Raw genomic sequence first — 24,163 nt, forward strand, 5'->3', positions numbered from 1 at the left:
ATCATATGCTCGCTGGTCGGGCTAACCTGAAACCTACACGCTACTACGTTTCTCTTTCCTTACAATCAACGAGCGAGGGCTCGTATTTCTCATGTTCTTGAAAAGACTTTTCGGTTCATTTTCGTAGATGGTAGTATGTAAAGCTGAGGAACAGTCCTCTTTCAAGGGGTGTTTTAACCAGGTCACATTTACATGGAAACACTAGTTACTCAAAACTACATGAGGCTGGGAAAATACGTAGAGACACGTAACATAGAACGCGTACAGATGAATAGATTTTGAACTTCGTTAAGTGAAACAAGACTCGCGAGTCTTTGCATTATTCATCCAACTGTACCTACCTGACAAGACATGAAAGAAATGAAGAAAGATGAGGGGGAAAAAGAGAAACAGTAACGTCCTTTATGAGAAAGACATAATGCATTTCAACAAAAACCATCATTGCCCGAAGAGACTCTAGCTAGATCTGTACAGTCTTCTTGGCTCATAAGTAGACACGCAAAATGAAGAGAGGGGGTCGGAGAGACAGAGTTAAACTGTACCAAGCAGGGGCAATGCTGGTTGAGTGAGGGATGGAGAGTATGCAGTCATGGGAGAGAGACATAAGGAAACAGGATATTTTTCACACGCCCATTTGTTCTTCAGACACAATTTTTTTTTCTTCTTTTTTTGAGAAACAGCTGGCTGATATTTTACTGGTTCTGCTGCTGCTTCCATCTGGGCACCCACTTTCCACCGCTGCCAGCGGGCTTGGGTTCTTCGGGCTTATCGGACGAAGACTGGGGGGTTTCTGCGCGAGGGGGAGGTTGAGAGGAGCGTTGGGGAGGAGCGTAACGACCGGAGGAGGGAGGGGGCGCATCGGTACCACCACGAGCGTGAGGGGGCACGTAACCGGATCGTCTGGGGGCCTCGGGCTCCGTGGGCGCCTCCGCGGGGGCACCAGAAGGTTCCCTGGCAGCTTGACGCTCTCTCCAGCTAGGACCGCCACCAGTGCGTGGAGCAAGATTGAGACGAGGAGCGCTTCGTTCGGTAGGTTCTGCGCGGGTAGGAGGCTCTGGAGCGCCAGACTTCTTTGCCAAAAGGCGGGCCTCTGCTTCTTCCTCACGCTGTCTTTGCCGGGCGGCAATTTCATCCATTTTGCTATGATTTAAATTAGCAAAAGATACCTGAAGATTATTCTTTGGGATGTGAGTTACGCACGCTCTCTCTTCTTCACGCTTGGCCTTCTCTTCAGCCAACACGCGGCGTCGCTCGGCGTCCCTGGCGGCTGTCTCCTCCTCCTCGCGTCTAGCACGCTCTTCTTCCTCCTGCCTGGCACGCTCGGCGTTCTCGCGCTCGATTCTCTCACGGCGCCTGCGCTCCTGGACATCCTTGACACGCTGCTTCTTCTTAGCCTCGAACTCTCTCTCAGCTGCCTTGCGGCGCTTCTCAAATTCTTCGTGGCGCTTCTCTGAGACTTCCTTGCGGAAGTTGCTGAATTGGGGTACCAGGCGGCTGAGACGGTGCTTAAGAGCGACGGCTTCCTTGTGTCTAGCCTCGGATTCGGCCAGAGACTCGGCCTTCTGGTGCTCGTAGACCTCCATGTCGCGCTTCTTCTGGGCCTCATAGTCTTCAGAGATGTGCTTCAACTCCTCACGGCGGAAGGCACGCTCCAAATGGTCGATACGCTTGCCAGTGGTGCGAACGCGGTCATTAAGTTCGTTCTTCTCCTTCTCGAGCTGTGCAAGCTTCATGGCACGGAGACGGTTAGCATCGAAATCCTCTAGATCAATTTCGCTAATGTCAATGCCCTTAACGCCGGTCTTCAACTCTTCGAGCTGCTTCTTGAGTTCTTGCTGGCGGATGCGGTCCTGTTCGTCCTTGATGCGCTTCAGCTCACGCTCGCGCTGTTCCTCGGCAAGTCGCTGCTTCTCAGCCTCTTGGATCTGCTGAGTGCGAAGGCGCTTGCGGGTTTCCTCTTCTCTTTGCTTGCGTTGCAGAGCATCAGTGGCGGCCTCCTTCTTCTTTTCAATAACAACACGGCGCTCGAGAGTGTCTTCATGTTCCTTGGCAGCGCCAGCCGCAGCACGCGCAAGAGCAGTCTGCTTGGCCTGGAGACGAGACTCATTGTAAGTCGGGTCGACATACACACATGAGACGTGCAGGGTCTTGGCCAGACGAGTGAGCTGCTGACGGGCAATTTCGGCAGGGGTGTTTTGCAGACGTTGTACGGAGCCGAGTTCACTTTCCGCAGATCCGGCAGCGCTTCCAGAGTGCAAAGCCTTGGCCGAGGAGAAAACGTCGGTATCAAAGGTAAGAACACCAGAGATGTGGTCGACGCGGATAGCAAGGTCACCCTTCTTGCAGCCGTTCATGATGAACTTCTCGATCATGGATGGGGTAATCTGGAAAGGATCGGGGAACTGAGCCAGTTCGTACACGAACTTGAGCGAAACGGACTCATAGACCTGGGACAGCTGCTGGAAGAGACGAGTGAGAATGACCTGCTGCAAAGGTCCAACATACTTCTCCATCTCGGGATCGGCACCAATCTGCTTAAGGATGGGGGTAACCTTCTTGCAGATAGACAGAGGGTGGAAGTCAACTTCAAGAATGTTGTAGAGGTCACGGATCTCAGGACGAGCACGCTTGAGCATGCCCTTGTTCAAAGCATCCCTGAAGAGAACACCACGGGTAGGACCCTGTGCCATGCCAAGCAAGTTGGTGAGGCGAGTGTTCTTGTTCTTGCGGACCTCGTCCACATCAATCAGCGCACCTCGAGAGCGAGATGTGCTGATAACGGGGATGGAAAGAGCAGAAAGAAGAACAAATGAAGCGGCCTTGGTCATGTCGCCCTCCGAAACTGAAGGGTGGTCCTTCTTGGAGCCCTGGTTGGCGGACAGGGTGACCGCAGATTGGCGGAGAAGGTTGTAGTAACGGCTCCAAGCAGCAGCGTGGAAAAGATAGTTCTCGCTAACAAGGAAGATCCGGGCAAGCTTCTCGTAGTAGTTGGCCATCATAACGTTCTTTGCGGGACGCTTACTGAGGCTGAGGAGAGTATGAATATCCTCAATGCTGCGGAAAGCCTCCTGCCAGAGTTCCAACTCAACGGCAACGTTCAACTGCTGGAAACGAGTGTCCAGATGGCGTTGCAGGGTATCGGGGTCGCTGAGGTTGATGGCGTGCATCTGGGCAGAATACTTGGCGGCATTCTGAACATGGTTGCGGAGAAGCTCGCAGAGTCTACGGAACTCTGTCTTGCGCGTGTACTTCAAGCAGAACTGGAAAGCCTGCAGAGCGGTGGTTTGGTACATGACTTCCAAGCGAGCGTTGTTTTTCAGGATCTCCAGAACAGTTCGGTACGTCTCCCACAAAAACTTGAGCCATGGGGTAACAACAGCTCGGTCGGTGCGGTCGCGGGATTGTTCACCAGAAACGGTAGCGAGGAGAATAGTCTCGGGGGTTTCGATGGCTTCCAAATCCTCGACGTTGGAGGAGGGAGCCGCTGACTCGAGAGAGGACTGGATCTCATCGGCCTTGGTTTGGGCTTCCGTCACCTTCTTCTCCGCAAGTTCGATGAACTTCTTAAGAACAACCTGCACCACAAATACCATTAGAATTCCGCACATCCAAATCCGTTAAAATAGTTCGTGGCTATCTACGTACCTCGATAGTTCCCACGTTCGTGTTCTGGGCGATGTTCTTGTACTGATACAGGCCATCCTTGGCAGCCTTGCCTTTCCGGAGGTCGACAGAGAGTTCAACGAAAAGAAGCATAACCGGTTCGAGAGAAGCAATCGGGCTGCTTCGCGTCCGCTTGGAGGTAACATGTTCGTGGAGGACGGTCAGGGCAGCCGGAGCCTGGCCAACAGCGATAAGTTCCTGAGCCCTCTATAGGCAAAATCCGCGTTAGAACCGGTATAGAATATAAATCCTTGCTTCCACAAAGGCAACCTACTTTCAGGACATTCTCAGGCTTGATATGCGGTGGAGGCGGCATGGTGGGCGATATAATAAGCGATGGCTAGGTATTATCTCGATAGGGCACAGACGGCACACAAGGCCTGTTGATGGGTGATCCTCGACGAGGGATAGGCGCAAATCGAGTCGAAAATGCGCAACGGAGGCCGGGCAGCGAGAGTCGACAGCCGAAAATCCCTATTTGAATGATGCTGCCACGCGACGGTCGGCGAGGACAGGTGGGAGGGGAGGCGTCGGTGGTTGTGCGAGAGCCAGAAAAAAACCAACCCACGCAAAGTTGCTTCCCTTCCCTGTTTGGGTTAAGCGATCACATCACGTGAGGGCGACTATAAAGACTCGCAACGCTCAGACACTCTTATCATGAATTTATGATCCTGAGGCTCCGGAGTGTTCTTGATACGACCGTAGTAATAATTTATTAAGGGGTCTATCTGTGCTCCGTTCGGGTTCAGGCCAGATTCCAATCCGTGCATCAGAGCTTTCAAGGAGCTGTAAGTATACAACCGGCTGTCCCGAGACCCGGCCAACCAACGCTTTCTGCTCTCAATTCTACTACGGAACACTGTAGTTATACATCACCTAAACGATCTATCAGCTGTGTGTAAATGCATTTAGCAACGCCGTACGACAGATTGTGATGTCTCGAGTGGACTCGTACCTCAAATACCAAACAGAGAAAGTTCAAGATCACGTGAGATTACTGAAACGCCGGTCATGGTATGGTAAAACTCGTAAGTTTGGCTCGGGGGATCACTCCACACAGCCATAGCTTCTCCAACATTGTTTTCAAAGTCTAGAGGTCATGGTTCAACTGGTAAGACTCCCAGGGGGGGGTTGTCTTATTATAGTAAGCAGTAAAGATACTTCAAGATACTGACGAAGCGTTGATCGTCGACCGTTGAACATCCTATTCTTTCGGTCGGTTGGATAGAAGATTCAGGGGGGCTCAAAGTTAAGCCGGTGGAGGCTAGCACACTCTATTAAATTACGTGAAACGCGAATACCGTGTTACACACAGTGAAGACGGAGAAGGCGTGCCCCTCTGCGGCCTGTGTGGTAAAATAGCCCCCGTCGCCCGGTAATAATACGGGCACGCTCTCTCATAATCATCACCATCACCCTCCACTGTCCACCCTGGTTCATCCCGTTCAGTCCGAGTGCCAGTCTTGGGTCGTCTCTCGCTCTGTCGCTCTCTTCGTCTTCGTCTAATCAACCTTCCATTTCTTCTTTTCGCTTTCTCGTCGTTTTCTTTATCTTCCTTCCCTTCACCTCCGAATAATCCCAATTCAACCTCCATTCGCTCCCTGACGCTAATCCTCTCACTCTCCTTTCTCTCCCCCCCAGCCTCGCGTTCGACCTCTGTCTCGACTTCCCCCCTACGCCGTTCACCCGGGAGCGCAAAACCAATTGGCGAACCGTGACGACCTCAGCTCTACAGTCGCCCTTATCCCCTGACCCGTGCCGTCGCATACCGGGATTTTAGGACGAATTCAGTTCGCGCCCTCACGACGGCCATCTAGCACAAAAAATGCCTACCTACGAGCTTCGATCTGGAGGGGACGTCAAGAACAAGAAGCAGAGTGTGGCCGACCTCAAGTACCGGCGGCTGACAGAGCTCAATGCCCGTCTAAAGGAGGACCTCGATCGCCCCCGAGTTAAGGTGTCAGAAGCAGCCATGTCGTAAGTTCCAACAAACTCACTCACCACCAATTGGTTGTCGTCGCAGTCGCTCATCGCATTACTTTTGCTAGGCTTATCAACTACTGCAACAACACTCGTGACTTTATGGTACCATCTGTATGGGGTCAGGTATGTTATTGGCACTCGGAGCGAGCTATTATCCCCTTATTTAATTCTCTTACTAACCCCCCTCTCAGGTTGACAAGCGTGAAGACCCGTATGCTCCTCAACAGCAGGGAGGTTGCTGTACGATCATGTAATGGCCTCATGACTCAAACTACGGTCCTTAGCAGACCTATCGCGCGTTGATGGACATTGATATCCCCTGCCGCTACGACCTTAACCTTTCCATTTCTCTAATTCCTTGCCTTCGATCTCGCACACTACGAATGCAGGTTGCCTCCTCACGCCTTGTATCACACGAAACTACGGCAACCGAAATGACATTTTCAAGGCTCTAGAGCCGACCGGAGCGCGCGCGCTGGACTTGCCCGCCCTTCGGAAATGCTGACGAGCGGAGATCATGTCGCCATTCCTGACCAGCTGGATTACTATCGATGATTATTGTCTCACAAGATAGCCTTGATCGTATTCTTCTTTTTTATCTTCGATTCTTTGGTCAAAGCTCCTTTTTTTTTCCCCTTTTTTTCTTTTTTTTTTATAACCACTATTACCCAGTTTATCTGTGTTTCCTTTTCCTTTTCGCTATTTCCTTTGTCGAGGTGTGGATCGGGGTTCTACGGATTCCAAAACGAAACGTATAGCAAGCCTGCAGGATGGTGTTGTTTCAGCGTCCTGATCTTGATTTTGTTGCAACCCGCTTTTTGTAAATTAGATTCACCGGGTCTTGAATAGCTGCTGCTACCTATCTACTGAAGCTAGAATCATCTAATGCAGGGGCGCAACCGTAACACACCGTGTACACAGACACGGCGCGAGTACCGTATTCTAACTATCTAATAAGCGCAGGTAGTAGGGCGCACCTCAAGGAACCTGAAGCATGTCCGAGACACCCTCCAGCCTCAAACTTCCGCGCTTTGAGGCTCAAACGTCCCACCAGCTACACCTGGGCCATTTTTTTTTGCATCACTTAACACAGGAACACCCCTGGTATGACTGACAGCCTGGATGGAACGGAATATCGCCGTCGCATCCGTGGAGCAGGATAAATGAATGCGAATGTTCGTCACCCTCTAGAGGGGGGAGCACCACGAGTGGCTGAGGATAAGAAGGGAATGTTGTTTGAATGGGAGATCTTTGAATATCGTTTGTTTCAGTGAAGGGGCGTTTATGGCCTTTTGAGAGAGATAGACGGCTTGGGACAACCAGCGTAAGGTAATCTAATTCTGTACCTCGTCTCTTGTAGATGGTTGGCCAATATCAATCAAGTCGACCACGAAGCAGTTGTGAAAACTTAGATAGTTCAAAAAAGGTTTTTTATGGTTTGAGGCCTTTCATACTGACTTGATATCATGCCTAGCTCTTCTGTGTCTATGCGGCTGGGATATGATCTCCTCCTGCTCATCGTCGGCCATATCCTCCCATACGTACTCCATGGAGAGCGTCGGCCTCAATGTATTCCATGACGATAACCCTGCGACCAATCGATTCACTGATATGGTCTTCATACACCTCCGGGGCGGGGATGAATGTTCCGGCTTCTGGGTGGAGCTTGGCAGCTGAGGTACCGAACTTTGGCGTTGGAGGTGATGACATGCTTAGCGTGGTGGCGGGGTTGATTTACCGTCCAACTAACTATATACAGATCCTTTCTCTATAACACCAATAACTCTTACTTCCAATCCAAATTCATTTCCCCCCCAATATATCCCTTAATAATTACCTATTATTCCTCATTAAGTATGACCGAACCAACCGCCCCCGTCGAAGCCAACCCGCCGGCATCCACACAGCCTGCAGCATCTGAATCTCACGCTCACTCTTACTCTTACTCCCACCCCCGAATCACAATCCAGTACTGCACGCAATGCAAATGGATGCTTCGGGCTGCTTATGTACGTCGCCACATTCCATTCCCCGCGCCCTGTCCTTGCAAAGTGCAAACCCAGCCTAAAGCCTTACTTACTCCTGAGGCCATTCATTACATCCGCGCGTGACCTCTTCTGGCTATCCCTGCATTTCATTACACATAACCAACTACGACTTAGTTACAATACAGTACTTACTATGAGTACAAAGTACAGTAGTAACCCAGGCTAACTCAATCCACCCGTACAAAAGTTCGCCCAAGAACTCCTCTCTACATTTAACACAGATATCGGCGAGATCGCACTGGTTCCGCGCACGGGGGGTGTTTTCACTGTTACTATTTTCCCTACTACCAGTACTGCCGCAGAAGGTGGCGATGGGACGATCCTCTGGGATCGGAAGACGGATGGGGGGTTTCCTGGTATGGTTCACTTTTTTTCATCTTACTTCTTTCTTTCTCTTATATACACGTATGGAAAGAAGGGTGGATAATGCTAATGATCAATTCATGGATAGAGGTGAAGGAGTTGAAATCACGCGTGCGGAATGTGATTGACCCGACGAGGAATCTGGGGCATACGGACCGGGCGTTGAAGAAGGGTGCGGAAACTGCTGAGGCTGCGACTGCGACTACATCTACACCTACGTCTACGCCTGCAGTGTCTGGAAAGGGTGCGGAGTGTGAAGATTGCAAGTAGAGTGCATTCACAAGATAAGTAGCCTAGCTAGATACAGGTACAGGTACAGGTACATATACTATGCAGATACATCCATAACATCCGTAACATAAGCTATGGAAAGACAGGAGAAAACTTCCAGTGTCGTCATTTGCATCGTGTGATATCAAATAAAAAGAATAAAAAGGTAAGAAAGAGATTGATATGACGGTTGCAATCAATCAATTTCCGACGTTTTGAAGAACAAGAAGATAAAGCATACATTCCGGAAGCCCGATCCGATATGATTGAGATCAGAGCCACCGGATGTCATCAACCTAACTGAGTAGGTGAATTGTGGCCAGATAATGATATGATATACCGAACGCCAAACCACGCGCCCCGACTCTAAATGGACCCTTATCCGAAAACCAAACCTCCGTGAAGTTAAAAAATGGTGAAGAAATGAGGTAGAAGAAATGAACTGAACTGAAGATGAAGACCGCCCTTCCAACCACGTCCCCCGATCTGCGCCGGTATCCATCGCACATTTTGCGTGCGAGTATCCGTAAAGGTGTAAAGGATAGGGAGCCACTACATAATCAAAGAATATATCAAGAGGGACCGCATATTGCCAAAGGTCTTCTGCCCCAGACAAGCATACTTTTGCCCAAAATCATGTAAGCAAAAAAGATCCATAGCCTCAACGGCTCAAGCCTCCAATAATGGCTTGTTTGTCTATCAACGAGATCGTGAAATCATACAGTCCGTCGTATATGCAAGTCGATCGTGAGCGTCACCGTCCAAGAATGTCAACGTGTCCGGATCAGTCGGGAGAAAAATCGGTGAAAAACAAGCTGTTTAAGGCGCGCGAACATAGGATCGGATGAATACCCGTACTGTTATCGTGACTCGCCAGTCACCTCTTGATGATTCGAGTGATGATTCTTGCGTTTCCAGAACGCTAACCGGAGACGGCTCTTACGCTTGGGCAATTTTCGCTGTGGTTGTTCTTGACCCGCTAGCTCATCCCATTGCGGACTTTGCCCTGTGCTGCTTCCCGTGTTGACGGACTGGGTAGAGCTGCCGGTTGTGTTCCCCATCGACGCTTGGTTCTTGTCCGAATCATCGTGGAAGAGTTGGGCATTTCCAGAGTGGAGCGTGTTCCCTGACTCCTGGTCTTCTGTTCCATGCCTAAGAGAGCCGGCACGAGGACTACGGTTATCCCAGTCTGCGTAGTCGCTTCTCGGGATGTTATCACGAGAGTAAGTTCTTTCATCACTATCGGCAGAAAGGACACTCGTAGCGTTTGTCGAAGGAGAAATGGGCGTCATGGCGTTGCTGTGCGTGCTGATGCTCTGTGTCCGAGTGCAGCTATTCCGCTGCGAATTCGAAGGCGCTGATGTGCATCCAGAGGAGACGGTGTTGGCATGATGGCGATAACATGTACCAGTCCTTGATCCATTCACCTCTACCGAGCTATCGTAGGTAACAGCACTGCTCGGTTCTTGTTGACCAGCATCACTGACTGGCTGCGTTTTCGTGGGCATGGGCTCGGCAACAGAAAATGGACGTATATTGGGCACAGCACATGACGATTTTCGAGACGGCTCATTGTCAATAGGAAACGAGTCCCCAGTAATCTCCATCGTCGACGGTCCCGGTGTGTCTGGAGAAACAACCGGACTGATCTGGTTCTCATTATAGTCACTGCCAACTGACGTACGCGCCGATCTTGCGGGACCGAAATAGTCTTCGCCTTCCTGCCGCTGCTGATGTGGCTCATTTGCTGGGAACGTTTGGGAAGATTTATTGCCAGCATCTGTATCTACTTTCGCCGGCGTTGTTACCGACGTCGGTGGTGTCGTTTGCGCTTCTGTTGCTTGTCCTTCTCGAGCGGGGCTATGTGAGCGAGGAGAGACGTGTCCATCAGGACCGGCATCAACCATCAATAACGGCTTCTTCTTCTCCAGATCTGCAAGGTAGTGCCACCGGGTGTGGTTGCTCCGGATATGGTCAACGGTAAACCGCAGTCCAGCAAGGATGTCCGACACGCCTTCAAAGAGCGGAAGCGCAAAAATTGACATGAAGCCCATTTGACCTGTCGCAAGCTTGTACACGTTACCAAGCTCGGGCGGACCGCCGAAAAGGGCCGTCTCCATCCCAACCTCCTTTTCCATCTCGCCCTGGTTGGCAAACTCTTCTTGCAGAATCTTGGTCCATCTCTCGGCAACTCCCCAGGGCCGCGCCACGTTACTGATATCAGCACACTTGATCAGCAAGCCACAGACAAGTGTTTTGTACATGTCTATATCCTGAGGCTTCCAGCCATCCAGTGTCCGGTTGTTTTCTGAGTATTTCTCCTGTAAAGACCCCAGCCGCTCCATGAATTTCTGATGAACTCCCATATCTGTGGCCAAAATGGAGCTGATGAGCAGCTTCCGCAGTTGCTTGTCTTTGAATGCTGCGGGCCAATAGCGGCGGAGTATTTGTGAGAAGGCTGCGCAGTGAAAGGCTTCCAACACTGAATTGTCGTTGTAGAGCTGGGCTAAAGGCGCGTTCAACTTGACGAGGAAGAAGTTATTGACACCCGGGTGGCCGACATCGTGGCCGATTGCCGCAATCAATAATGTAAGCGAATCAAATGGCTTGAGCATAGACGCAATTGGACAGTCGGCATCGGTCCGGACACCAATCGATCTATAACTAGGCAGCGCGCCGATGTGAAGCAAGAAGCAGAAAACGGACTGCAAGACATCGATCGCATGCCGAAAATTGTGGTAGAGGACAAATGAGTTGTAAGATGCGCGACAAGCCAGCAGAAACGTTCGCAGTTCGCCGGGCGTTAGCTTCCACTCTTCCAGTTCGGGTATCGTAAACGCATGTTGAAGCATCGCATACGCCGCGAAAACAAGTTCATCATCAGAAAACTCGTGGGCAGTAAAGTTCCATTGACCCAACCGTTGTTTGACGTATTCTTCACGCTCCTCAGTGACATTAAATTCCCTGTCGCTAGCTATTAGCATGCGTACTGAGATGACTGTATGCTCCCATAACTTACCCGTCATGAAGTTCCTCGACAACATCCTCGGGGTTGCAGATGCCTTTCATCAGTTTGGATACCCTTCAACAAGTCAGCATTACCATATCAGTAACCAAATACAGCACAAACTTACATTGCTTCTCTCAGGTAAGAGTATGGTTGTTCATCATGTACGCCCACCCACGAGTGCTTTCGCAACTTTCTCCGAGAGAGGAAGCGCGAGTGTTCTCTAAGAGCCGTTTTCCGAGTCCGAAAGGCATGGATAACCAAGCTTTGAATCCTGACTTTATCCACCGGTCCCGACAAAACATCAACGGCACCTGCATCTAGACATCTCGAGATATGTTGAGGGAGGGGAATGTGCGTCGGTTGTAGTTGTTGCAGATCAATAGATGCAGAGGTGGGTTCTCTAAGTGGTGGGCGTAGGATGGCGATGGGAATGACGAGATTTGGTCCATCATGGGACTGGATATCGTTTGAAAGTCCTGAGAGTAGTTTTAGATCGGACATGCCGCCGTCGTTTTGCGCCGAGAATGTGAACCCGCGGGCAAGCGGTTGAGGAGATGGGGGTTCTTGCCAAGATCCACGACTCGTGCTGCGGTGCGTTAAAGACGGGGCATCCTCGGAGTGAAGGTCGATGTCGAAGAACGCGAAAACCGGCGTACAATTATTTGCAGCATCATCGCTTATTTCTGCGAGTTTCGAAACGAGCGACGCGCCGGCTTGACAAAGGTACACTGTTTTCGAGAATCAGTCAGCATCGAATATAACTCGGGGCGAAAATACGAGGCATGCATACTTCGTCGGCAGACATCCAGGAGAACTTCGATATCCGACCGAAGCGACTCAGGTTCATCGGAGGATATCAGCGAACCGGCAGGAGCGCCTTGATGCACCCATCGTTCTGACTGGATGCGGTGATCGATATAGATTGCAGAGCAGTCGATGTGATCCATCATGTCAATCGGATCTGGGACACCCATGGCTCGGGGCCTCGAAATCCGACACCAATCCACTCGACAACAGTATCTATACGAAGGACAAAGGGGAAACGCTCGCTACCCGGTTTAGACTCGCCCGCATAGGTCGAGGCTCCCAGGTAGTGCGAGTTTGTTGTGGTGAAGGCAATCCAAGACAGAACGAGCGGCGGGCGATAGTATCCGTAATAATAGGCGATATCGTTGATCTGGGTGGTGAAAGTAGAATAGGAGGGAGCGGTTTAAAAGGAAGGACAGTCGAAGAGAGTGAAGCGACTTATTTTATCTATTCAGGATTGTTGGATTGCGTCAGTGATTCGTCTTCCTAGGGTTTTGGCTTCGAAGGTAGGTATGCAGCGGCGCAAGCAAGAAGCAGGGGCAGGCTGCAGTGGACGAGCTGCAGCATGGAAAAACATCGGCGACGACCTGCAGTCGATAAAAAGCGCAGTATCCGCACAATGAGTTTGTTCGCTGCAGTCGTCCACCAGGGTTAGGACCGGGGGAGGGGGACGCGGGCGCAAAAGTCCCTGTCTGAGACGGAGCAGCAGAGCAGTTCTTTGTACCGCCCGTCGAGGGTCCGGACGGGAACGCGGGCGCGAGGCACGGATGGCAGGGTACAGAGTAGTTTCTCACTCACACTGATGATCCGAGAGTTGATTCGAGTGATGACAGGTCGAGGAGAGAATAAGCGGCGAAGGAAATACAAGAGTAAGAACCAATTGCTGGCGTTACTGCTGTGAGAAGTCTCCCACGGGGCGAAATGCGCCCAATCAATCTGCCACCCAGGGAACCTCGAGTCGCAAGACAACCAACAACCAACGCGGGAAGAGGCAAGCACGACAAAAATACAGCGTCTAACGACAAAAGCGTATCCTAGGGCGTCATGGCGGGCCAGCGACAAGGCCAGGTGGAGGTAGAAGGTAAAAAAAGGCCACGAGATCAAAGGGTGAGTGAAAAGAGAGAGCGAGAGGGAGGAGGGTGGAGAGAGTCAAGATCGATCGGGAGAAAAGTCCACGAAGTCGCACGGGTGGATGACAGGATGATCGAGTGGGAAAGCGTGGAGATGAAACTGACTAAGAGACTTAGACAGAACCGGTATTATAATTAGAAGCAAGGAGTACTCCAGAAAGGGAGGGAGGAGAGGAGGAAGAGGAGGGAGAGGAGAAAGGACGGGAAGGAGAGCGAAGGGGGGACGATGATGCTAAGAGTAACTAATGGGAGGGTTACAAGGGTCTGGATAGAGCAACAGCAGCAAGAGGGCGAGTTGTGACCACGCAGATGCAAAACCAGAGAAGATCAGATGGAGATGATAATCAAGTCCGCGACACTTTTCCAGAAACCAGAGCGGCTTCTGCTGCGCTTCATCAGCTTCTGCCAGCCTTCCAGAAGGTCGCCCGGTCTTACTGTGACGGCATGAGACGCAATTACAATCTCACGATGCCGCATTTGGTGCACATTCCGTACAGATTCGGTACCCAGCTGTACGGGGCGGTACAGCAGGAATCCACCGGCGTGGGCTGGAATAATTAGCGTTCTTAAATTACTTCTTCTAGGCGGATTCTGGAAGCCTCCGTCTCTTGCGCCCGGCAGGATTCGATGACGCAACAGCCAGCATTAACTGCATCTAGTTACTATATTATACGGAATATGTATGCAATAAAATACGACTATAGAGTATGCTCCTGGCAGTATAACGTCCGATAGAGTATAGTCAAGACAGTAATGACAGAAGTGGCAAGCGATGATGTTATTGTGAGCAGATCATTTTAACCTTACTCCCAAGGTTTTTTTTAAAAAAAAAGAAAAAAGAAAAGAAAAGAAAAAAATAATTGTGGCGACCTCGGCCTCGACTCGGACGGAGCTCGCCACTTTTTCCTCATTCGTCATCAGTCGAGCTCTAGCAAGCACTGTGCGCGAGTCTCAAGAACACTCCAATCTCCATGCCTGACTGTTCCAGAGTCCAGTCCAGACACGCATAATCATCGGGGTCCGTCTTGGCGATCCCTCGATCGTCGCTTGGTTTTTGCACCAGCCTGTGTGACCGAGGCGGACTGTCACAACTTTCTCCAATAATCCCACTGCCACTGCCCACTGCCGTTCTGCGGGCGCAGGCTGGCAGATGCCGGCAGTGAGTGCTTGGCTTCGAGGCGAGGTTTCAAATCACCAAGTACAAGTCAGAAAATTAATTTTTTTTAGCTACGATTGTCAAGGCGGTTTACGTGCTGAGAACCATTGTATAAGAAACCTCCGCCGCTGCTGGCCGGAGTGGTTATCACCAATAACATTTGTTTAACTCCAATGTCAAATGCATCTTTCGTGTCTTGGAAATCAAGGCCGATAAAATAGAAATGGCAGTAAAAAAAAGTAAAAAAAGAAAAGAAAAAAGACGTAGATCCCATCGAAAACCCAACTCATGCCCTGGATGATAATTCTAATTTCATGCTGAACAATATCCCAAGTCCCGCTTTTTCCCCATGCCAGACAAAGAAAGAAAAATGAAACTAGAAAAGAGAAACGAAAAGAGAAACAAATAGGGGGGGAATACAGTAACGGAAAAGATATCATACACGTCCTTTGATGTTATCCTGAAGGATCGATGGTGCGAGGAGCCGCTTCTTGGCCCTATGATAGGAGATTCTTCAATGACGGGCTAGCGCTAGCTCCAGAGCCGCCACTTGTCCCATTTGTGGTGGTGTGCCGCCCGCTACTCATTGGCATCGGGCCTCCAGCGACTGTATTATCCTCCAGCTTGCTCGGTGGAGTTCGTCCCCGAGGGTCCATGTGTGCCTGGGAAACAGGGGGTGACCGCGTCGGCGCGTTAATAACACGTTCAACCGAATATAGCCGGGAGGGTGGACCACCATTCAAGGCGCTCAGTGAATGCTGCGGGGAGTGTCGCACCATCGTGGCCGGTATATCTGGCGGTGACGCGGACGGCGCAGAGTGCGCATATTGCAGAGGCCCCGGCACTGGTGGTGGATGCGGCGAGGAGAGACCAACTGGTCCATACGGGCTCTGATGGGCTGGGTATGGCTGAGGAGCAGGGGGATGCGAGGCGCTAGTATAATTGGGCGCAGGAGGCGCAGGCGGCTGATACCCATTCAGGTGGCGCATTGGCGGTGGTGGAGGTGGAGCACTTCGGTATGCAACGTTTTGTAAACCGTTGCGCAGCCCATTATCCCCATACTCCCCCGCTCGTTCATATCCAGGGTACCGTTCGGGGCTAACGCTAGCGGGCGGACCAACAGGCCGGGGAAGGGCCCCTTGACTGGGGTGGCTATGAGAAGATCCATACGAATGGCTATGATATTCCGCTAGTCGGGGTGTGGGCAAAACTGGCCGCTGGGCTGAGTAAGGTGACGGTCGTGGTTCCGGAGATGGTGGTTGTGGCTGGGCCTTCATCTTTTTGAGATGGCACTTGTGGCACTCATACAGCACTTGTGAACCCTCCAGGTTTGCTGGTCCCATTTTCGTGTCTGGAGAACCGTAGACCCCGTTGAGCGCAGGTAACGAGGACTGGGAGTGTCCAAAGTTATATGGTGGGCTCGCTGAGGACGTGATTCCGTTCGAAGGAGGTGCCCTGTGACTGAGAGCGGGAGTCCGACGAACGTTGTCAAGCGTCCACCATTTGGGGCTATGGGCTGTTGAACAAGTAGCGCATTTTCGGGCTACATCCCCACCACCAATTTGCTGTGAAGGACGGGGCTCAGAATCGATCTGCATCTCATCGGGGTTTTCCTCAGGCAGAGTTGGCTTTTCTTTCGTCATCACAGGTAGAGTCGCGGTACCATTAATGGTAGAAGATCGTCGGTTCGCAGAAGAAGTTGCGTTCTGGTGCGCTACGCCATTCGCCTGCTGAAGATAGGCTGCCCTCCGAACCGTTCCGGTTATGCTGAGATCTGCCTGTTTATAAGTACGAGCAAACATCTGGAGCGCATTGAGACCATCTTCGGCTGGCTCGCTGCACTCATGAACGGCAGATGAAACTGTGTGCTGAGGACACCAAATCGCTGCAGTCGCCGCTCCAACTTCGTCCCCAAGCCGAACGCTCGATGCGCTGTCTTTCCTGGAGCTTTTGATCGGGGTAACGTCGAACCCGGTCTTGTACTTGGCTTGAAACGCACAGCCAACGTGAAAGTGGGTGTTACAGCCGCTAAAGTGGCACGGGACACAGGCACCCTTGTTAGACTTGCAGATCTTGCAAGTCTCACGGAATCGATCAGCGGAAATCAGCCCGAAGCCCTCAGCAGCTTCTAGTTCTTCTGCGCTGCTGAACTTGATTTCAGGCGTCCAAACTGCGCAGGTAACGTGGATCCAGTTATTGCCGGCAGTCCGCTTAAGAGGTTCCCGGGGGCCGACTGGCTTGCCAACAGCTTCCTGCCTCTCGCGGTAAAGCTTAATCGCGTCCGCAACCAAGCCGCGCTCAAGTTTTTCTTTCTCGCGGTCCCTGTCGGTCTTCTTCTTGTGAGTTGACCTTGGCGCTTCCATCAACTCGTGCTCAGTCCAGGTCACCGGGCATAGAACGCATTCGTAAGAGGTGGATATGAGCGGGTTTCGGTCGTTCGAGCAAGTATCGCACAACCATTTGACTGTGTTCTGTAAGGGGCTGATTCCGTAGCAGTTTCGGTGAACGGTTAGACGGCAATCCCTGCAGGACACGTACTGATCCCCAGTGGGTTCGATCTTGGCGCAGATCGCGCAAGGAAGTGTTTTGGCCACGGGAGGTTCCGGTTCAATCGGAGCAGGTTCGGAGGACTTCTCGTTCGCAGACCTCTTCTTCGAGACAGGCTCCACGGAGGTAGCTGTTGAGGTTGCCGTACTGTCCTTGTCATTCCGATTTCGCTTCTTGTTCTCCAACTGAGAGTTCCCGCCTACAGGGACACCAAGCGAGGCCGCAGTGGCAGCGGTCGAGCTATTGATATTAGCAGGGCCTGTCTCAGAGGAAACAAGCAGCTGAGTCAATAGTTCTTCGTCCACGCGGCGGCGCCACGATTTGTTGCCACTTTGGCCGATCTTCTTTGCAACTTCGTCCGCGCTCTCCCATTGGATTCCGTACTTTCTCCAAAGCAGAGCACAACGCAAGCAAAGGGCAACATTAAGCTGCGGTCCCTTGTCCCGCTGTCTCGCTCCTGGCTCACTAGGAACCGTTGTGCCAGGAGGCACACCAGGTGCGCGTCGCCACTGCCGTGAGCTTCGGGTGGAACAGAATTTGCATTGAAAGCCACGCTTCTTCTCTGTAGCTTTCTCATTATCGAAGGCCGAATCATCGTGGTCATCCGCGACATCGTCCACGAGCTTCGCAGCACTGTTTCGCTTGGCTTCTTTCTTATTTTTCCTGCCACCATAATTACCCCAGATCTGGCGGCCTCGGGGTGTTTTCTTCCACATGTAGTAATACCGCACAATTTGATAATGGGGAACAGTTCCGACATGCCTGCTCACATTGCGCAACTCAGATCCGTACTTTGTGACTCCTTGTTCGAAGGACTTGACTTCCTCGGGGCGTAGATGGGGTTCTTTGAGGTCCTTGTGTTTATTTACCCCCTTCAGTTTTGCAAGCGCCGCCTCAACGTTGAAGCTCTGTGCATACAGAAGCTCCAACGCTTTGTCAAGAAAATTAGTCGAATGCTTCTCGACGCCTAAATCGGGTGCCAACTGTTTCGCTCGGTCCATGTATTCGTCGATGAACTTCTCTCGGTTTGCCGCGCTAATTTCCGATCCAGGTCCATCATCCTCTCCTCTCGTCGGTATTTCCTCTATGGTGGGCATCTTGAAAAGCAGCTCGGCGGTGCGGGCCTGCTTACCAGCCACTGTAACTGGCTCATCTTCACCTCGGCGGATGAAGCCAGGCGGCTCATCCATAACCCAGTTGGGTCGGCTGGCCCGCTCTTTCTTAGCAGTTTCAATAGCAGCAATAGTATCTTTGGTAAGCCTGTTGTCTCTGCGACCGCCTCCGGAGTTCCTCATATACTTCTTCTTGATCTCAACGGGCTTCACGTATTCGATCGGGCGTCCGGGCCATGAGTTTACCACCGCCTGGTGCCGGGGCCCTAATCGCGAACTAGCTCGAGGGTAAATGCGGTCGTCGTAGTCTAGCGCATCTTCCACTCGGCAATGGATTCCCAAATAGCGATATGGCCACAAACTGGCCTGGGCAATTTGCTCCTCCGTGGCTGGCCGAATCCCTTCATCCTCGGTCGGAGCCGGAGTGCTGACTGAGGTACCATTGGGAACCCCGTTCGGACGATCTTCCTCCTCTTCTTCGATCATTTCTTCGTCGGCGTCCTGCGCCTCTGATGCCGGTACATCGCCAAGCATTGGAGTATGCCGGGCCTCGAGTTTCCGGTCTTGCGCTCGAGTGCAGGCCGCACAAGACCACCCAAATCCCCGGGCCGGCTTTTTCAGTAATACTGGTCGGACACAGGACATGTGATAGGTATTATGGCAAACAGCACAATCCACGGATTCAGAGCTAGGTAAAACAAGTCAGCAAGCCACGTCTTACGGGGTTGGAGGTCTCGGGTGTCAGTCATACTTAGCAGCGTATAAACTACATCGTTTACAGGTTTTGACCGCGCTCGTCAACTCTTTCCGCTTCCCGACTTCGACTAGGACATATCGCCATCGTTCATCGAGAACCTTTTTGACGTTGCCGGGCACATTGATGACTTTGCTTGTCGGAATAACTTCGTAGTAGCGGTGGATATACCGGTCAAACATCTTGTCGTACCAGAAACAATCCCGGGTCTTCCTGTACTCTTCGAAATCTTCGATTTCCGATGCATGCCTGATCTGACACTTCCCACGTAATGAATTAAGCGGACATGTGTCGGAATGCATCGACGCGAATACTAGCCTCGTATCCGCGGCGTTTCGCTGAATGTCACGTGGTCTGTAATACCAATTGACTCGTAACGCCTCAATCGGGCCAGATGGCGAATTTTTGTTTGGGAGAAATTCCATGATACGCGCCAAGTAATAAGGCTCGCCTGGAGGTTCACAAATAAGATAAACATGTTCTAAATCAACTCGTCAGTACACCAATTCATAAATTCATAGAAACTGCGATTCAGAAAAAGAGGGAAACGAAAAATAATAATGAAATGGAATAGAATAGAATCCGGAAATCCGGAAATCCGGAAACACTCCAAATAAAAGAAAGAGAAGTGAAAAAAATTGAACTGACCGTTGGCTGAAAATGTCGTGCCATCGTCGGCCGTGATTTTACCATCCTTCAAGTAAGCGCCCCCGTCATCAAAGGTGACCATGTTCGAGTCACCCTGACCCGGGGTGATCCCTGGCGCGGAGGTGAACACCTTTTTGGAAACATTTTCGTTTGTTGAGGTCGGGGTGGAGCTTGCAGGCTGCTTTCGCTTGCGTGAAGAACTCGATGATGAATTGACCTCATCTGGTTTGGCGAGGAACGAGGAGGTGCCGGGGATACCGTCCCTGGCAGCGGCGGAGTTGGATCCGTTCGCCGCCGTTAGACTTTTCCGAGAGCTTGACTTTTCACCATCAGTTCGCGTGCCGTTAGTGAGATTACTAGTAGCACCGCCGCGTTTAGGAGTTTTCGAGGCGGAATTGTTAACCTCGAGGTCGACATCAATGTCACGATCCTCGGCGTAGTTTGGGCGGGAAGCGGCATTTCGACGACTCGACCGCGTCCCATAGCCAGAGGGGGCTGGCGTGGCGGATGCGCTGGGCGGTTCCGTAGCCGTAGCATCAGCATCAGAAGGAGATGCACTGGCCGTCATCGGCCGCGATAGTGATTCATTAGCATCGGCAGGATCTTGGGGTGCGGACGAATCCACAGAACCCCTCTGCGAAGACGGGCCAGGGGTAGGCATGCGACGACTGTCGGCGGCGGATGGTGATAGTGTGTTGTTGTCGGGAGAGTCGGGCCTCACTTGTTGTTGCTGGGGCCTTTGGGGCGGTGACTTATCCAAGGACATGGCTAGCCTTGAGACGCGACAAATGAAGAGAATGCGGTGTTTGGGTGCTGCAATGCAACTCCAGCGCTGCGAGTGGGTGGTTCACAAGACTGTGGGAACACCAAGAGATGCAGAAATTCAGCAACGGGCCGCGACGGGGAGACGATCCCTCATGAGATGTAAGTTTACGGGTGGTGGGTGGAACAGGAGGTATTGGACGGCATCGGCCGAGTATCAAGGGGTAGAGAAAGAGGAAGAAAGGGAAACCCGAAAATGAAAATGAAAATGAAAATAAAAGGGAATAAAGAAGAGGAAATTGGGGATAAAAGTCACCGCGCAAGGTCTACCCAAGGCAGGAAGAGTTGGGGCTTGGGGGAGAAGAAAGAACAGAACAGAGCAGGGTTTCCAACTCGACCAGGACCGCTTTGCTTCTTCTTCTTCTTCTGATTTTGGGTCCTTGTGTGGTGCAGCAAGGGTGTTGGAAGGATGGTGGTTATTGGAAACCCACCAACAGATGAGGGATATCAAGATTGACAACCTTAACCTTCCAACAACCACCGAGTCGGGAACGGCGTGACGCTCCTTTGAGGTGGCAAAGTTGTGGAGCACGGGGTTGGAAGCTTGGACGGACGCGAGTAGGGAAGTGAGAAGGAGAAGGAGAAGGGGAAGGGGAATGGGAATGGGAATGGGAATGGGAATGGGGAAGAGAGAGGGAAGAGAGAGGGAAGAGAGAGGAAGAGAGAAAGGAAGGAGGGCGATGGAGAGAGAGTAAAAGAGAAGAAGGTCTAGGTCTGGCGAGTGAAATGAAGGTAAGTAGGGAAATGGGCTAGCGGCGGTGGAAGCCAAACAAGAGGAACGCCGCCAGACTGCCGGGGCTCGTGGGGTGAGGGCAAATCGCAGCCAGAGGAAACCGATAAGAATGTGAGGAACGCGGAGGGCCAGTGGCTGTGATCGTCGGACGCCGCCTGGATCAAGAGATCAAGAGCGTGTCGAGGAAATGATGGCGAGGGTGGCTCCAATGAACTAGTAGTAAATGCGCTCTATCAAGCCGTCGATCCAGCCAACCGAACGGACTCGGGATTGGGCTGGGATAGTTGGGAAATGGGAGGGAAGGGAGGACGGGGAGGGAGGAGAGGAGACGCGGATGGATGCCACTGATGCCTCAGTTCAGCGCCGGGCGGATGAGGAAAAGAAAAGAAAGAATCGAGAGAAGCAGGACAGAAAGCCAGAAAGAAGACTTAACATTACAGTAGACAGACAGAACTCCGACCAGTCCACGTCCCTCGCCCCTAGTCCCGATATGTTAATATGACGGATCCCCCATCCACCAAGAACCAAAGGGCAGAAAAAAAAAAGCACGATGCCAGCTCTCCTTTCTCTGTTCTCGCGCAGAGTCTGCTTTTTGGGTTAAAGTGTCCCAGCAGTCTGGCAACGCCGCCCGCCGTTACCCTAGTATCAAGCATTCTAGTCCATTTAATCCACCACTGAAGTACTACTAAGTAGGGCAGTCTCAGCCATCTGACCTGGCGGCGATGCTCGACTATTTGACAATTATCCAGAGCACAGATGGGAGGCAGCGCTTCCCCTTGCTCGTCTAAAAGGCTTGGGGGTGATCTACGTGTGGTGACCAGGTGGGCGGAAGTAGCAATACTTAGTAGTAATAAAAATCACCCTTGAAATGGAGGGCTTGCCGTTGGTGCTGCGAGGGAGGTGGGCCGAGCCACCCGATGTGAAGAATGGTGAATGGCGATGATATCGGGGAGGGGACCAGAAAGAATCAGGTTTGCCTGCCTAATATCGGTAGCCTATGCATCAAACGGGGACCGAGGGCCAGCACAGAGGCAAAAAAAAAAATATTATAGAAGGACGAGATCTTCCACGACTCTACCAATGTCGGATCCGGTTCAGGGAGACGGTGGGAAGGACAGTTGAGCAGTAGTGGAAGATGAAACCAAATTAGCGGGAATCATGCTGTCTGGAATGGGCAGGAATGTTGGAGGGCCGTGTTCTTGGGGACAACGGAAAGTGAGTGAATGCCAAGTCGAAATACACTGCGCTGCTTTGCTGCGTCCTGACTCGCCAACCCGCTGGCCGGGGCGACATGCCAGATATGGCGATCAACGCCTGGTTGGTTGGTTCCGATCGTTGAACGACGATGATGATGCCTTGACTCAGTGTCGCGAGTTGATATCAAAACTAATTATGCTAATAACTGGCTGATGGCCTCGTTGTCATGGGCATGAGATGCATGCAATATAGAACAGCTTTTCCTGGAGATTTGGAAGAGTACAAAATAGTAACTTGTGAGCTTATTGATGTGTCATCATAATTACGATGTGACTGACGGCCACAAAAGGTGGTCAAAAAGACATTCACGAAACCAAGGAGGGGGTTCTGCAGGTGGTCTCGTACGACTACAGTATAAAACTGGGTGACGGGAGATTCCAAGGTTTCAGGCTTCGTCGTCAGCGGATATCGTCTCGATGCAGCCTGGAGACATTTCCAGTACTTTTGCTGATCTCATCTCGCCGTAAATTAGCATCATTAAAGGGATAATAATCTTGACGACGTTGTCATAGTCTGGCCCCGGCCGTAACAGAAATCCGGCAGCGGCTGAGAGCCTGAGATATATAACGGTGAAGAGTATCGGAACTAGATGCCGAGTGGACCGTCGCATAGCGGATGGTAATTGATCCAGACAATAAGAAAAGCTATTTGTTGGCATTTCACGAGTATAGGTACGACATGGCTTGCTTTTCACTTAGAGTGATGGCTGTTTGGACTCTTGTGGCTGATGAGAGTTGTAGAGGGGTTGAGGGCCTATTCCCCGCGAAACGGGCCCCTCTTGGCTCTCTCCTGCACAGTTCAAACTTCAATAAGGAAAACTCGCATTACGTACTTGAGAAGACCTCAGCAATCTACAGTAAACGTTTTTTAATAATTGAGATGTGAAAATATATCTCTAGAATCGCAGCAATTCCGTTTGCCCGGTCGGCGCTGCATCCACTTTGACATAATTATCATTCTTCCCGATGAGACTGGCAGACGGAGTAATGTGGTTCCATCAGAGTCTGACCCCTTTATTAGACCCAATAATCTACCTTGGACAGTTTGAAGAACAATCCGACTGCAGTTGATTCGATGGGATTCGGGAATGCGTTTCGCCGAAAACAGTTAACGACACTACTCCATAGTCCATGCAGTGATACACCGATACGAGATGATCTCGCGCGCGATCAGATCCGCCAGGTGTTGCCGCGGACCAAACTTTGAAGAGGACCGAGGAGGACGGAGGCCTTCCCTGGGCCCCCTCATTCCCAAGTCTGGATAGAACGAAAAGATGTGATGTCGTCTCAGGTCTGTGATCCAGCGGCTACGGCAGTCCGATAGGGTGACCCAGATTTCCTCTGTGCATCTTTGCCTCGTGGTGGATTTACGCGTCGGCAGATCAATCAGGTCCCTCACACAGACTCCCCGAGTCCGAGACATCCGTGCCTCAAGGGCTTTACTCTTTCCTTTCTTTACCTGGATATCCAACTCCCAGGGCGCCAACAGACCAACAGCGTTTGCTAGCGAGCTGCACCTAAGCGAGGGGAGGCAACATGAACCTTCTGCATCAAGGGGCACGTCAATAGGTCGCCAAAGGCTGCATTGATGCTGCGCAGATCTTAGCGGCCATCATGTGACTTGATTCACATTTCCGAGTCCGGCGAATTGCGAGGCGAGACCGGAGCCATACAGGTGCAAAGGACTCAGTCAAAAAGCCGGGTCTGTCATGATAAACCAATTAATATTAGTCTGTTGTGCAGGCCTAAGCAGTGAGCAGACAGCTGAGCGGGCCATCCATGGATGCAGGAGGGCAGCACAGAGTTGAGGAGGGTGGGGCCAGGTCATCACGCTGAGAGCCTGAGAGGCCAAGGCGGAAGA

The 24,163-nt window shown here is 51.5% G+C and overlaps 5 protein-coding genes across 5 annotated transcripts; 2 read left to right on the top strand and 3 right to left on the bottom strand.

Annotated features, from left to right (window-relative positions):
- Nucleotides 1–692: 692 nt before the first annotated feature.
- Nucleotides 693–3,979, bottom strand: tif32 (putative eukaryotic translation initiation factor 3 subunit EifCa; the record flags this gene model as incomplete). The annotated part of the gene is made up of 4 exons (XM_041695984.1): nucleotides 693–1,140; nucleotides 1,201–3,575; nucleotides 3,646–3,870; nucleotides 3,938–3,979. 4 exons carry the CDS (start codon nucleotides 3,977–3,979, stop codon nucleotides 693–695), a joined length of 3,090 nt encoding a protein of 1,029 aa, XP_041561660.1.
- A 1,509-nt stretch (nucleotides 3,980–5,488) lies between these two features.
- On the top strand, nucleotides 5,489–5,900 carry GNG1 (guanine nucleotide-binding protein subunit gamma; the record flags this gene model as incomplete). The annotated part of the gene is made up of 3 exons (XM_041695985.1): nucleotides 5,489–5,640; nucleotides 5,712–5,769; nucleotides 5,838–5,900. The coding sequence occupies 3 exons, from the start codon at nucleotides 5,489–5,491 to the stop codon at nucleotides 5,898–5,900; spliced, it is 273 nt and encodes a 90-aa protein (XP_041561661.1).
- A 1,602-nt stretch (nucleotides 5,901–7,502) lies between these two features.
- Nucleotides 7,503–8,327, top strand: APUU_71046S (SelT/SelW/SelH family protein; the record flags this gene model as incomplete). The annotated part of the gene is made up of 3 exons (XM_041695986.1): nucleotides 7,503–7,655; nucleotides 7,882–8,050; nucleotides 8,146–8,327. The coding sequence occupies 3 exons, from the start codon at nucleotides 7,503–7,505 to the stop codon at nucleotides 8,325–8,327; spliced, it is 504 nt and encodes a 167-aa protein (XP_041561662.1).
- An 860-nt stretch (nucleotides 8,328–9,187) lies between these two features.
- pdeB (3',5'-cyclic-nucleotide phosphodiesterase PDE2) lies at nucleotides 9,188–12,311 on the bottom strand (the record flags this gene model as incomplete). The annotated part of the gene is made up of 4 exons (XM_041695987.1): nucleotides 9,188–11,291; nucleotides 11,347–11,409; nucleotides 11,462–12,065; nucleotides 12,128–12,311. The coding sequence occupies 4 exons, from the start codon at nucleotides 12,309–12,311 to the stop codon at nucleotides 9,188–9,190; spliced, it is 2,955 nt and encodes a 984-aa protein (XP_041561663.1).
- Nucleotides 12,312–14,927: 2,616 nt separating this feature from the next.
- SNT2 (DNA-binding E3 ubiquitin-protein ligase SNT2) lies at nucleotides 14,928–20,257 on the bottom strand (the record flags this gene model as incomplete). The annotated part of the gene is made up of 3 exons (XM_041695988.1): nucleotides 14,928–18,777; nucleotides 18,841–19,324; nucleotides 19,492–20,257. The coding sequence occupies 3 exons, from the start codon at nucleotides 20,255–20,257 to the stop codon at nucleotides 14,928–14,930; spliced, it is 5,100 nt and encodes a 1,699-aa protein (XP_041561664.1).
- Nucleotides 20,258–24,163: the final 3,906 nt, after the last annotated feature.

This window comes from Aspergillus puulaauensis, chromosome 7, assembly GCF_016861865.1.
Source record: "Aspergillus puulaauensis MK2 DNA, chromosome 7, nearly complete sequence".
NCBI classification, from domain to species: domain Eukaryota; kingdom Fungi; phylum Ascomycota; class Eurotiomycetes; order Eurotiales; family Aspergillaceae; genus Aspergillus; species Aspergillus puulaauensis.